The sequence below is a fragment of the Rissa tridactyla genome, chromosome 2, assembly GCF_028500815.1.
Source record: "Rissa tridactyla isolate bRisTri1 chromosome 2, bRisTri1.patW.cur.20221130, whole genome shotgun sequence".
In the NCBI taxonomy this organism is placed as follows: domain Eukaryota; kingdom Metazoa; phylum Chordata; class Aves; order Charadriiformes; family Laridae; genus Rissa; species Rissa tridactyla.
This window is the reverse complement of record NC_071467.1, coordinates 42882257-42897565: the sequence shown is the minus strand read 5'-3', so window position 1 is coordinate 42897565 and position 15309 is coordinate 42882257. Positions and strand designations below refer to the sequence as shown.

General features: G+C 39.0%; 1 protein-coding gene across 2 annotated transcripts; it reads right to left on the bottom strand.

The window, feature by feature from the left end:
• Nucleotides 1-402: 402 nt before the first annotated feature.
• On the bottom strand, nucleotides 403-13819 carry LOC128905769 (transmembrane protein 68-like). 2 transcript variants are annotated; one of them, XM_054192263.1, is made up of 7 exons: nucleotides 13492-13819; nucleotides 11790-11954; nucleotides 8381-8574; nucleotides 3335-3395; nucleotides 3207-3260; nucleotides 2802-2941; nucleotides 403-520 (listed from the first exon to the last, which is right to left on the bottom strand). In XM_054192263.1, exons 1-7 carry the CDS (start codon nucleotides 13817-13819, stop codon nucleotides 416-418), a joined length of 1047 nt encoding a protein of 348 aa, XP_054048238.1. In that variant the 3' UTR covers nucleotides 403-415. The 2 variants fall into 2 exon arrangements, with proteins under 2 accessions (XP_054048238.1, XP_054048239.1); XM_054192264.1 differs by lacking the exon at nucleotides 3207-3260.
• Between the last annotated feature and the right edge of the window lie 1490 nt (nucleotides 13820-15309).

Below are 15309 nucleotides of genomic sequence, written 5' to 3'. Positions count from 1 at the left end.
CAGGGAAGGTGCCCACCGAGGTGTGGACTTGCGTGGGACAACACCCACTCTGAGGTTCTCCTCCAAGAATGAACTGCTCAAAACATAAAACCACAGATCTAGACAAAACTTCGGAGGCTCTCAGGTGTATGTACATACTTGTTTTAGCAACCAGGCTAATACTGCATACACGATTCCCTTTTGGGGAAGTTAGCTGTTGCATTGCTATTACATTTAAGTTTTCTTCTTCAGCCTGTCTGACTTCACAACACGCTCAAAGACACAAGGGAACCTTCAAGAGGTTAATTGTTTTATTCTGTCGAATTTGTAGAAACTCTTAAATTAAACTGGTTGAACACCAATTATTAGTAATCATTGCTGTAGGACATTGTTTTTTACTGTATGCTGTAAAAACAAGGAAATAAACATAAGCATTCTAATCACTTTTATGACGTTTATCAAATCGCTCCAGTAAAGCTTTCCATATGCTGCCTGGTATTGTTTGGTGCTTGCTTATGAGAGCCTGGACGGCAGTCTTTGTCTGAAAAGAGAAGAGAAAGTTGCCTTCGCACACCTGCTTATGCAAGGAAGAACAGTATAATCAGTGATGACTACTCAGAGATTCAAGAGGTATTGGGAAATTCACATATAAGATCTACTTTAATAAAAAAGTTGTCTTTTATATTAGCTAGTTGTCCACATGATGCTTTCCTTGGAAAGGAAAGGACTAAAAACACTGACTGTAGTTTGGATAGAGTCAAATTATTGGGATTTATCAAACCTGGGCATTACTAAGTCCAAGTAGCCTTTAACACACGCAAACATTAAGTTTGTGCGATCTCTGTCCCTGACCGCTGGGATGGAAAAGCACTAGATAAAGCCTGACAAACCTCATCTGATCTCATAGCTGACCTTGCTGGGACCAGGAATTTGGAGTAGGGACCTCCGCCTGTCCTTCCCAACATGAATTCTTCTGTAATTGTATCATACTCAGCATGCACATAATAAGAGAATTCGTATCTAAATTCTCCTCATTTTTACTCTACGTGAGATTCAAATGCAAGATTGTGAAGAGAATGCATAAAATTTTCTGTATTTCTACTAGGGACAAGAAATAATCTCCCTTAGTTTTTCCTCACGTACTTAAGCTTGAAGTACAGGTGGATGCATACTCCAGGGACCAACCCCAGATTGATGGTAGAATATCACTGGGAATATAAGAAAAGAGTAGCCAAACCTTTCCTGACAAATTCACATCCTGACTCCTTTTCAGGGCAGGATCAGATAGGCCACTACTCATCTCAAACCTCATTCAAGTTTGCATTTTTGTAACTAATACAAGGCACAGAAGATGATCAGAGGGCTGGAGCACCTCTTCTATGGGGACCCGCTGAGAGTTGGGGTTGTTCAGCCTGCAGAAGAGAAGGCCCCAGGGAGACCTTATAGCGGCCTTCCAGTACCTAAAGGGGGCCTAAGGGAGAGATGGGGAGGGACTTTTTTACGAGGGCATGTAGTGATAGGACGAGGGGTACTTGCTTCAAACAGGAAGAGGGTAGATTTAGATTAGGTATCAGGAAGAAATTTTTCACTCGGGGTGGTGAGACACTGGAACAGGTTGCCCAAGGAAGTTGTGGATGCCCCATCCCTGGAAGTGCTCAAGGCCAGGCTGGATGGGGCTTTGAGCAGCCTGGTCTAGTGGGAGGTGTCCCTGCCCCTGGCATTGGGGTTGGGAGTAGGTGATCTTTAAGGTCCCTTCCAACCCAAACCATTCTATGAAGACCTAACCATACTCCCACTGAAGTGGGTGTTCAAAGGCTTGACTTAGTAACGTAAATCAATATCATGGGAAATTTCAATTTCAGTTTTGCAGGTACACAGAATACTGTTCCCCGAAAATACAAGAATATGGATAACCGCAAGGGCAGTCTTAGCACTAATACTGCTTCCAGTCTCCTAAACCTGCAAAGACCAAACTCGATAGCTTGCTGGGGCAGCTCCCTTCTAACAGACCAAACCTGTCTTTCTGGTTTCACTGCTGTGAAGCCCAGAATAATCTGCAGTAGATCCTTAAAAAAAGGGAAAAAAAAAAAAAAAAAGAAAGAAAAGCTAGCCTTCTTGCAACTTTTGGGGGGCAGTAAAGTGTTCTTTATATCAGTGATTCCTAACAGGTGTTTTGATCTGTGTATTCCTAGGCCATAGCAGATTTTATACTTTTTTTTTTGCATTAAGCCCTCCTTTCATCTTGTATGAAACATTTTTAAAAGTGCATTTTCTGTATATTACTATTTTGAAAAATGCTTAAACCTTGGCTCTATAAGTGTTTTTATGCTCCTGGGCACCACTGATTTCACCAAGCTGTAGGTACTCAAAATATTTTTATATTTTGGATGCAAATTATTTTTTTAACACTTTTCTTTTGACCATGAGACCAAAGCTCTTTGTTTCTAGAGCCTTATGTTACTTAGAGAAGATTCTCAAAGGTATTTGTTATATATGAAATCTATTTTCCGAGTTACTGAAAACTGAACTTAAAACATAATTTACATTTCAGTTATCAAAGGCATGGGAGAAACAAAGTTAGCATCCCAAGAAGAGAGAGCTCACATTCTGAAAGGATGAGGGCATCCCAATCAACTATTACTATGTCAATACATACTTGTAGGTATCTGTACGTTAAATAATTCTGGAGCTCAACTGCCCATTGCTTTAACAAGCTAGTGAAAGCGTATTTGTCTTTATTCAAGCACACAAAAAACTAGTTTTAAATGCATGTATAATAGAGGGCAAAGTGCGTGTTTTAATATTGCAAGGAGTTAACTTACCTTCTCAACTAATTCCTCTGTAGTTATATTTGGATCGTAAGGGATTGGCTCCCCAATGTACGTGCGAAATTTAACGGGAAGTCCTCCATACGGAGGAGTAAACGGCAATCGAGTACTTTCATACAACTGTCTAAAAATTCCTGAAATAGTTTAAGGGAGGAAAAAGTGAGATTATAGTCATGGAAAACACAATCCAAACTTGAAACTGATTAATATGTAAGACTTCTTAAAAATGCATGCTTTGTCTGACAGTCAAGAAGAAATGACAAGATTTAGGTAACTGTCCACCAAAACAAAGCTCGATAGACTTAACAGATCACTGAAATAAGACTGCATTAAAGAACCAAATCACACAGCACAAACCAGGTATACACAAGCTATTTCCATATTTGAGATACTCCTGACCCACAGCAAGCGTGTTAGAGAATCCAAAGTAAGCAGAAGTCTGAAAAGCAAAATCTAAGGAAAAAGAAATCAGAGAGAGAAGTGGAGAAAATATTCCAAATATTTAAAATATATTTTAAAGTTCTTACTTCTTTCTTTAAACATCCTATATCCTTCCCGGACATTTTGAGTATACATTGGAATGATGGGCTAAGAAATCACAAAAAAAACCAAAAAGGTGGAAATGTAATACCAAGTTTGAATTTTTGTTTTAGTGCCTGTTAATGCAACTAAGAAAATCACTTGAATACAGAGGATATTTATCAGTCAGTTAGGTAGCAAACAAGGAATCTTGTTATAAAAAATAAACTCCAGAATAGAAATCAAATTCCGTTTCTCAGCTCACACAAGCATTACTGTTTTAAAGTCACCATCTGTAAGGAAAATGACTGACATTATATTAGAGGTTTATACCTTTCATTTTGAACGTCCATTATAAAAGTTAACTGAGATTCTAAAAAAATAACTTGTATGTTATATATTTATTGCAGTACTGCTGACTGAAACACAAAGTTTTGCAGTTTCTCTGTCTAAAGCTTACATCATGTGTGGTGAATAGGAAAGTTTTCAGCTCATAAAGTCTTGCAGAAAGCAAGCAGACATTCACGTTTGGCTCATCTCATCCGCTTCCCAAAGTAAGGTCTCACTGAAGCAGTAATATTTGGATAGCACCCCAGTGGCGAAAAAAAATTCTGCAGATCCCTTGGACAAATAAGGCATTTGTACGTCCTCATTGACCTGGACTACACACCTTCTGGAGGGCAGATCCTGAGGCAGCTACAGAACAAGTTCACTTCATTATTGTGACTTAAAAGAAAGACACTTGAGATAGCTGAACTTGAAACAGTCACATCTTACAGCCTGGGGTAAGATTTCATAGTTTGTAAACAAACTAACAGTGATTTTATCCATACGTACATTGACTTTTTCCCCCTCTATTGTCCCTTTTCGTTTTTATTGAAACCGTATTTTGAGCATGTTGTTGGAATGACTTGTCTAGAAGGTAACGAAAGAACCCCTTTATGCTGTTAATAATCACTACCACAGAACAGAAACCACAGGGCGAGGAGAAAAGAAGCACAAAAGAGACCTAACTAGAGCCTAATAAAGAACTCAAAGCGATGGAAACCATTTCAAGGAAAAAAAACTGACAGATAACAAAAATATCAAACATACATAAAATTGTAATAGTAAACCCTTCAGAATGAGAAATTATGGAAAATTTTTAGAAATAAATTCTTAAAAAATGATCAGTAACATCTTTTAAAAGCATCCAATTACTGGACACTAAAAATACCACACAGCTTCAGCTATTGGTTGAATACTGTATATCTAACATTTAAAATGTTTGAAACCCACCTATCATACAGACAAAACACTTAAAATTTTAGGAACAGTGCAAGAGAAACTTATCTTAGGCTATAAAGAAATCTGGCAGCTACAAAAGTTACTTGCATACAATGATCAGGCAATGAAGTGCAGAGTGTGTGGCAGCATTCAGTCCCTAAGCTGATAAAAACAGGTACACACATAAAATCTTGTGTCTGTAAAGCAACATGATCAGAGAGAGCTGCAAGTAACCCCCAGATTTAGATTTGCTGTGCTGGAACTGAGCTGGATCACACCTGGCCAGCTTGAAAATCACAGAATCACAGGACAACGAAGTTGAAGGGGACCTCTGGACTGGTCCCAACACCCTGCACATACTGGTCAACCCCCAGCGTGTACTGGTGCGTGGAGTTATTATATTTTTAAAGAATTTTATAAACTGTAGTCCCTGTTTATCTTTTACCTAACTAGATTTTAACCAAATTTTTGGCACAGATAAAATGCAGAATTCAGAAACGATGACTCCTCCCCATTAAGCCTGTCAAACTCCAGCCAGAAACAGAGGGTATTTCTGAAGCTCAGGCCCCTGGCCTACATAAATTCACCTGAGACAAACATATGTCTCAGAAGTTCATTGAGTCAGAACATTACATTAAATAGTAACAATCTCCTTCTCTGACCCTAAGTAAGCAGAGTAGTTATACAAGATGAAGTGCAAACTGAATGTGGACACCTGCAGGCAAGGACTGAAGCAGAAACTATTCCTTGTTTGCTTTAATTCAACTTTTTCAGTGGAAGAACTGTTGAACTTCCATAACATTATAAGAATGGGAGTGTCTATTCATATATAAAGTCATTTTTGTCTGGAAATCCCCATTCGAGTCACTTGTGGCGGGTTACGAACCACCATGTAGTCATTATGAATACTGTAAAGTGTGTGTGGTTCTTTGGTTGATGGCTACACTGTATGCAGAATAAATTCAAAGCAAGGCACTTCTAGTCCTCTCTTGCCCTCATCCAGGATCCAAGTAAGTATTAGCAAAACATACATGAACCGCTACATTATAGAGCAAGTTCTGATATTTAGATAAGTCTATCCCCAGTCTTCAGTCAACCTACAAGACTGGATTGGCCAGTATTGAAAAGGATGCAGCAAGAACAAACAATCAAACTCCAGATTTGTCAAAAGATGGAATCCAGTTACTACTATGGGCCTAACTTTATATAAGAAATGGTAGATGAGGTTAATATTGCCCACCCTGTGCAGTTATCTAAGGTGTGTCTGATCACAGATTTCCAGAGAAATACCGGCTGCCCAAAATTCAGTGGAGCCTGCAAGCTAATTAAGTGATGCCCACCGTCCTGGGATCCAGGCAGACCTCCTGATCATTAAAACAACCAACTGTCAATGAGTGCAATAATAAGTGATAGGAGAGCCAGCAGCACTCACAATGAAGGGGAGCTCAGGCTAGTAGGTGTCAAAGGAGAAAATATTCCCTCTGCCCTCCAGGTAACAGATAATCCTATGTAGTAACTGTTTTACCAAACGACCACAAGAACCTTTCACACTGCTAGAACCTTATCCTCAATGAATACCCAATTAATTAAATAAAAAAAAAAAACCACAAACAGTGTCAACAGAAGGTGCAAACAATTTTAGGTACTACTATTCAGCTATTTTCACGTGCTTCAAAATTATGGAAGACTGGAAAGATTAAGATGATTACTAGCAAGGAATTTTGTGATGTGTTCTGATCAGGGTGGCACTCTATATTAAGGGCACTCAGATTTTTAAATTCCATTTTTATTTAAAAAGAAAACTTATTACATTGTAGAATAACACTTTAACATTCCAAGTGAAGTGAAAACATCTGGCAACAGATTGTTCAAATGTTTGAAGTAGCTTGAAAGACAGATACGAAAACAAAATGATTAGAAAATTGGTCAAGTTGTTAAAGTGACACCTCTTTCTAACTGTTTGAGTATATTATTAAATTAATATATAGGAGGGAAGACTACAAAGGAATTCAACATGCCCATATGAATTTGAATGGGTTTATCATATTCACATTCTGATATTTTCCTAGTAGTGGCGGTATACAGGCCCATACAACTTATGAAGTATTGTGACAGGAGGGGGAACAGGAGCACACAAAACCTGACTTTTAAAAGGCCACAAAGAAGACAAAGAGGTAGAAATAAGATTCCCAGCCTAAAATTACTTTATCCATCGGGTCAATGCCCCTAAATTTATTCTAGTGTTTAATTAACTCTCCACAAGATCTGTCCCCACAGAGACAGGTGAAGTTGTGAAGAAATATCACCCCAAAGCGTTCATTTTGCAGCCTTAGGTACTTCGTAGTAGGAGCTTTAGCACAAGAGACCAAAGCAAAGTTTGAGAAGCAACAAACTGGATGGGGTAAGAACGAGATATAACTGCACAAAAACCTGAAAGGGCTGGTAAGAAATTCAAGTTTTATGGGAAGAACTCAACTCCCTGTTCAGATTCTCCTATATAGACAGAAAAGGATTACATTTATGCAGAAGGCCAAACAAGAGCACCGCAATTGAGAAGATGTTCGTAAGAATGTAAAGAAAAATGATGGTTGTGCAATTCATGATAAAGCAGCAGAAAGCCCATGACAGAACAGATGAAGCCTGGATGTGTACCAGTATTGTCAGACTCAAAGAGCGCTAGGTATGCTAAGTCTAAATTAAGACAGAAAACTCATCTCTAGTGGTGATGATGATGGGAAGTGGCAAGTAGGAAAAAGACAGGGTTGCTGCTCTTTCAGCTCTATGCCATCCCAAACAAAATTATCTCCCAGAGACTGTATCAGAGAAACAGTCTCACATGTGGAATTAGATGGAAGAAGCCAGAGCCAATGGTAGAAGTTTGTATTTGTAGATCATCATCCATCTAGAAAATACAACTGAAACTGCGGCCAAGTGTACAGGAGTGGAGTGCAAAGCAACAGAAGCACATCCCTAGAGGATGCTGAGGATCTGACATCAGCACTGAACATATTTCAGTGCACTGTTTTTATGTAGAACTGATTATTGTCTGGTACCACTGACTGAATGCCTCTTTGCAGCTGGAGAGTATTAGGTCCCACTTCTGGTTTAGTTTCATCCAAAAGGAATGCAGCTCCAGTATTCTAACACATTCCATGATGTGAATGAAAGCATGGTAAGGGAGGGAGATGGAAAAACTGTTTCAAAAGTGCACACATAACTCAAATTCAGGCACTGATACAGACACATCTTGTGTTAGTCGATGCAATCTTTCACAAACATGAAGTAAGGGTAAGAACAAAATCCTGGACCTTCCCAGAATGTATGAGAAGAAAGAAAGATAAGGATAACACATTAAAGAGCCATAAGAAAATGACTGTGTATGTAGATGTAAGGTACAGATCTAGGCTAAAAGTCTAGTAGGATGAGTCCAGTCTAGTAGGATGAGAAAAAAGACAGCAATATCAAGAAGGGACCCCAGTGAAGATTCCTGAAATAACAGTCAAGAAAAGAAATTGGATGCCTGCATGATGGAACTGTAGACATGGAGCTGTAGAGATGGATGCCTTTCTTGATGGATACCATCAAGAAAAAGCTATACAATTCTATAAAACCCTTGCTCCCTGTGGATTAATGTGCTTGAGGAAAATGGTGGGAAAAGGAAAAGAAATCTTTACTCCTGAACTACTACTTCTGTCTGGAAGGTTTTCCAACAAACACTCTTAAGCTGTATTTTATAATGAAGCATGTATGCAATAAGCATAAACTGGGATTGGTAACATAGTACTCACCACTTTTGCATCTAAAGCGACCTGAGCAAAGCCTTTTCGGTTTCCCCACAGGAGTTGATAACTTTCGTCACTGAATAATGCTTCTCTAACTCCACCTGGTGAGATGGACACCAAGTGTCCATTCTTCAGTGCAATGAGACATTCCTCCCTTGTACCTGGCATAACACCCGTCACTTCCAATAATAATTTAAGTCCTGCAATAAGTAAGTAGCAAATGCGTATCACAAATACTGCTTGCATGTACGAACAAGATTACAGCTAAATGAAAATCTAATAGCTATATATTTAGTTTAAGGCAAATTTGTACGAGGGAAGTAAAACGCCTACAAAGTAAATATTGGCAAAATGACAAATACGTGACAGCTTTTTTGCCCAAATGTTGTGAAGATGAACCAGCTTATCAGGAGCATCTCAATAAACTAATGCCTCCACATGCTATTTTCCTTAATTATCAAAACACCATCCATGCAATCGAAACTTGTGCATCATAGCTAGAAATCTGAAAATAAACATCTATTCCTCCCTCCTCCTTTTTAAATATTTTAATAGAGAAATATAACATTTTAGTACAATAAGGATTACTACAAAAATACATACCTGAAAAGCAACTATTTTTAGTGTTGTTTTAAAATGTGATGCTTAACATTTTAAACGTGGACGTTTTGAGTTGTTAAATTTAGTATTTTGTGATTAAATTGCAAACTACGTGGGTTAAATTGGACTGCTGTATGACTCTTAAGACACATGAATGGCAGAAGTTAGCAGGCAGTTTCAGAAGTGCATGAACAGTTTGGTGAATCTCCTTCCTTTCTTTCCATAATTGGGATTTCTCCAAAAGACTGAGAACCACAGAAGCACCCTATGCTTTCTTATATTATCTTCACATTTTGAATCGATCCGTTTGGAACTCCCATAGAGAGCTTCAGCACACAAGTCTTCAAATTCACTGTTCCAACAGCATGGTTTGAAAAGAAATTGTTTATATCAATAAATGCAAACAGCAGCTATGGACCGCCAGAACTGGGGTCTAGCACTGCACCTTTGACAAAGGTCTGCAACAGAAACTTTGGAAAACAGTGGAAAACACAGTGCCGCATCTTGAAATTGAATTGTATTTAAACTTATTCAAGGCATCGTGTTTAATAAATCTTTCTGCCAAAGACAGATGTTGACTTTGTTTAATCACATTGTGAACTCATATGAATTCCTGTTTTATCCTGCAGCCAGGAATGCCATATCCTTATTAAGTGAACAGGTTCTTCCTTTGCGTGGCTTTCAAACTTTTGCCTGTTAAGAATTATGATGTATCGCATTAATGTATTATCACTTCTTATCCCCCTTTGCCAGGTCACACAGAGTTTTATATCCCTCAATCACGCAAAACTTCTATCCTAGGTACTGACTTTTCAAAGGAAGCCATGCCTTATCCTTGTCCTTCTTTGTATCCTTATTATTTCGCAGCTTTTCTGAGATGGGGAGACCAGAATTCCACACAGTACTGAAGACGTGGGCACCACATGCATTTTGAGTACATAATGGTATTTTGTTTCTTCTTTTTCATGCTAAGCCTAAAATTCTGTTTGCCTTTCGGCAATTGCTGAGACTTAAGCTGACATATTCCTAATGTCATCTAGAAACTTTAAAGTGTTTAAAATTTATGTCTTTAAACTTGGGTTTCTTTTTTTCTTTTTTTAACTTCTGCACTGCATTATAACTAATGCTGAGTTTCATCTGCCATTTAATCAGCCAGTGATTCAGTGCTCCCTGTGTGGGCTTTTACTGCCTTGAAAAAAAATGGCCAGTGTAAAGCTCTGTAACCTCACTACTCGTCTAGATTATGATTATTTTGAACAATATAGGTTCCAGCACTGATTTTTGTCGGTATACCTGGTGAATTCTGTTTCTTCGTGAAAATGAGCTATTTATTTCTACCCTTTATTTCCTACCTTTTAAACAGTTATTCATTCACAAGAAGACTCCTCCTATAACTGTAATTAATCCAACAGATTGAGGTTCAGCATATGCTCAGAAGCGTTCTTTAAAAAAATGATCTGTGAAATGCAACATTTCTCTGCAAAAAGCAGGTAAGTATGGTACAGCAAGAGAAGGTTAGGGAGAAGTTTCACTCATTCTATTACTTTTAACCACATTTTCTACTAATGCAGCAAATGGGGAGGCCTAATCTCCATTATTTGTCGTCTTTTTTACCAGATGCCTTTTTGGTAGCCTTTTTATAGGTTGATACCATATATTTCCCACCTTCTGTTCCTCTAGCATGAACATAATTCATGCAATATATTACATGCGCATCAATAGTCCAGAAAAATTGCACAGATGAGAGTGTTGCTTTGTCTTGACTATAGTTTGCTGTACATTTGTAATAAAAATCTGTGCTACGGACACTTCAATTTGAAACAGTTCCCTCTCATTTATCCCTTAAAAAAGAAGACTCCTTTGCAACATTCTGCTAAGCTTTACCTTCCTTTAGAGGTCCTCTTAAAAGCCAGTCATCTCTTGATGACTTCATGCTTCTGATGTGTTTAGTACTACACAGTATTTACTAAGTATGCCTTTAGCAAATTCTTCCTTACCATCTTTCTAGGGATGCCACAATATGTTCTTGCATCAAACTTACTTGAGTTTATGCTCTTTGTTTTCAGTGTTTGAACACAACTTCCTTTTCTGAAGCATGTCCTTCAACTTTTAAATAGCCTCACTCACTCTTTAGTATTATAATAATTTTTAATATAAGTGGTGTAAAGGTGTCTTTAAATAATCTCCATGCTATTCCTTCTGAATGCTCCTTCTTTATACCTTGTTCTTCTAAAAACAAATGAGGTTGGCTTTTCTGTATCTTCTCCTTTTCACAAGGAATTACGTATTTCTGTCTCGGTTTACAATGTGTTGAATATTCTGTGGTCAGTATTACAGAGCTCTTTTCAACAGCAGAATCTACAAACAAGTTTTGTGCCCTACTCCAGGCTTTGGTCAAAAGATAGATTTGATGTCATATCCTACTGCAATAGCTACTCAGTGTAGAGGGCCCTCCCCTTTACTGGGCTCTTCTGCCCTCACGGCCCATTGCTGACCAGCCAGCATTAGGTCAATAATATAGTCCCATCCTACACTTTCTACTGAGGCATGACGTTTCATCCCAACAGGATTATATAATGTCTATTTGGAGGCTCCCTTTGGAGGGTCTACCAGCATTTTTATGACCTTTCACCTAAAAGACAGGATGTTCTACCCTGTTTGCCCATCTGCATCTACCAGCTTTTAGTTTAAAAGTCTAAAAGCAGTCTTTCAGTTTAAAAGCTTTCTTGAAAGTGTAATAAATGTAAGTTTCACCAAAACCACTAACAGGCTAGGTAAATCCAGCATGCTTAAGTACAAGAGAATATGTTCTTACCTGGTAAACGAAAGACAAAATGATCAGCGACTGACAGACAAAGTCTTTTCTTCCAGAGAAACAGCCTAGACAAAAAGTAAAGGTAGTCTATAGGAATAGCTCCATGGTAATACACAAGAATGCCCGGTCCTTCTGGTAAGTTTTCCACACCATGAAGCTCATAACCTGTTTGGAATGGAAAGCAACGCACTGACAATGATAGCTGTAAGTCATCTGGCAATTTAAAGAAAACCGTTTACTGTCCTTTGTTGTATGACTTTCAGAGAGTTGTGAAAGCCTCTGCAGTAGCTTTTACATTAATTAAATTCTGGATGAAACTTTTGGTCAACAGCAAAGAGAAGGACCTTTAAACACCACAGGTGGACTAACTTGTTGATCAGTTTAATCGCTAGAACCTGACATTTCCCCCAGTGAGGGAACTAAATGAATTATTTCCCATTAGAAAGTTTTCCCAGTCCAAAGCGCAATAATAAAAAACCCCACAACTATATTGGTGTGAAACCGCTTCATCCTCAGAATGAGAGGCAAACCACCAGTCAGGATGCTTTCATGAAATATGGAAGTGTGACTCTCCATTCTGTCAGGCAGAATGAAAAGGTTTGGAATCTGCATAATAAAAAGTTTCTCTGGTTGAGATGTTTAAGTCCAAACCAGAATCCATCAGAATCCCAAAGAGAGCTTCTCTCCATGAGTTAAGTGTGTTCACTTCAGAGTGGAAGGGAATTTCCTCACAGCCACAGAATACTGTATATCCCTCTCCTGGTTCTTTCTATGTTTGATTTAGGTTTGAGGTGGAGCCAGAGCAGGAGGAGAATGTCTACAAAGGCTTGGGAAAGCCACAGCTTCTACCAGCTAAGAGCTCTATTCCACCTTGTCTGCCTTCATCTCCATCCCCGCTACAGCTCCTGACACGAGCCCTTCAGGGAGAAGGATGGGAACGGAGCAGGCAGAGTCCTAGGAAGAGGTAGAGAAAATTTTATACTGCAGGATGTTCAAAGATTAAGGGAAAAAGCTGTGACGAAGGATAACACCACAGGTAACAACCTGTTATTCTTCATCCTTAGGGCAGCAAATTTAAGTCTTTCTCATAGCCTTAAACTACATCCATGAGAAAAACAAGAGCCTAGCAAGCAGCTGGGGATTTTCCTAGGGAGCAGGGTGTGCTGAAAGTATCTGAAGGCTGAGTGTAATGAAACTGAAAAATCAGATTACTTTTAAATTCTGCCACGGTACAAACTTAAATGTGGTATCTAATTTTTTCTTTGTCCATACAGCTCTTAAAATTATTTTCAATTGCCATAACCCAAAGTAGTTTTCACCAACTAAAAATACACTAATTGCATTTCCAACTAGTTGTGTTTTGATCATTTACTAAGTGGGTTTTAAACAGACACTAAGATAAAAGATAAATCACACATCTCCTTTGCAGTTACATTACTAGAACTAACATTAACACTGCGCTTCAGTCATACCATATAAGAAGAAGTGCACCTGCCTATCCACTTAGAGAAATTTACGCTATATAAACTAATTTCTCCGTTTCATTCTGCCTGTTATATATTGTAATCATACAGATGCTATACAAAGTATAATAAATATAATTTCTTTGCATCCATTTGGAAGAAATAAAAATAAATTAAAACTTATGCGTATTTACTATTTATTGTAATTCGAAGCTTCAGACAAGTCATGTCATACTTACCATGCCATATTCTTGCATATATATCCCAAAAGCTTGCTATAGTTTTCCTTGCACTATCCCAAACTTCACTCAAGGGGTCTGCTTTTACCTCACTGTTCCTCTGATATATCAAAAGCAAAATATTACTAAGGTAAATGAAAAAAAGGATTGTTAAAGGAACTATAAAAACAAATAATATTGCACTCATTGTCAGTGAGGCAATGACTATATGAAAAAGGTATTTCTTCAGGAGCTCCACAACAGTCCATTCTTCCAGTACATAGGCAAGGCAGCTCAGGTCAGTCATCGGTATCTGGCCTGAAGCGCAGGATTCTTTTCCACCTATCATGTCCTGCATGGAGGAGAAAATAAATAAATAAGTAAATAAAAGGCCTCTGATCATGGTAGTTTCTCAATTTAGGAAAAAATTTTACTGTAGATATACCTGATGCCTATTTTGGTAGAGCACAGAGTGAAACATTTTGTCTCTCTCTGTCATACTAAGATACTTGCTGGCAATCACCATCCACAATTGCCTGTAAAGGGTGATGAGATTATCCTGTCTATTTATGGATCTTTTTTATACAGCCCGATAATAGGGGCTCAAAGGACAAGGGCTGGAGTCCAAGGAAGCCTCGGGATCCATGCAATATGGCTGATCACATGATTTCTCTGTATAAATATGGCTTGCTTTTTAGAAGCTCAAAAGAGGGTGAATGATAAGTATTTTCAGCAGCGTTAGCCAAGACAACTGCTACCAGAGGTCTGGGCTCTCCTGTTCCTCTGCAGAGAGTCCAGGCTGGGCTTCTGGTCCCTCTCATTTTGGCAGCAGCCGACAACGAGGGGAAAAAACAGTGGAATGAGCAGCTGAAGAGATGGCAAGCAAAACCTGGGAAGCCGTGGCTCCTTCCTGAGGCCTGGAGGTGACTGGGACAGCATTTGTTACTGCTGGTAGCACTGTGAAAAGCAACTCTTCACCCTTCATCCACACAACCATGCCAACGCACTCTTCTTTCAGATCTTCCAGCCATGGCAAAGGCCAAGTGGGCTCCATGGCCCTAGTGATACGTTTGCCACATGCAGCTCCCTACTTGGTCTGTTCCTACAGCCAACCCTGCCTGCCTGGTGGCGGGTAGTGGTTTCTCTGATGGTTTCACCATCGCTGGCTGATTTTAAGATTCTGAAGCATCAGCCAGAGATTTAAACATTGCAATCAGGTTCAGTAATCTGTAACTGAATACGGCTTTTATTCGCCTCAAACAGGTTACTACTTGTTTAATGAGTAAATTTTTCTGCTCTAACACCAGAACAAGTACCTACAAGAACCAAATCGTAATTGCCACAGCTGGTGCCAAGATCATAAAGTACAGCAAGTCCAGACTTTTCTGGCTTTATGTCTTCAGCTGCATACTTATATGAGCAAACCTGTTATATGCTACCCACTCCACATTTGTTTTTCTTCTTTGAAGCCCTGGGTAGAATACAGGGGTGGACTGGCGTCAGGCACAGCTCCCTTCAGAGTTACAGGTGACCAGGACTAGAGCAAACGGCAAAAGCAAAGAGCAGCTACAGCTATAAACAGCTATAAACTCGGTCTCACACACTCCAACCAAATCTGTCCTTATCTCAAACCCTTCAAACTCCACGTTGGGCACCAGAAAGGACTGTCGTGATTTAACCCCATCTCACTCCCCCGCACTGGGATGGGGGAGAGAATCAGAAGCGTAAAAGTGCAAAAACTCGTGGGTTGAGGTAAAGACAGGTTAATAAGTAAAGCACAAGCTGGAAGGATAGTAAACCAGGAGCTCAAAGGAAGCAAGCATTGTATTAAATGATGCT

Bases quoted from the DNA above. Each gene is read 5' to 3' on its own strand.
- LOC128905769 (XM_054192263.1), bottom strand. From the start codon at position 13,819: ATGATAGGTGGAAAAGAATCCTGCGCTTCAGGCCAGATACCGATGACT. The intron at 11,955-13,491 runs GTAAGTATGACA...CATTCCAAACAG, and splicing joins ATATGCAAGAATATGGCATG to GTTATGAGCTTCATGGTGTG. The intron at 8,575-11,789 runs GTAAGAACATAT...TACTTATTGCAG, and splicing joins TTTTGTCTTTCGTTTACCAG to GACTTAAATTATTATTGGAA.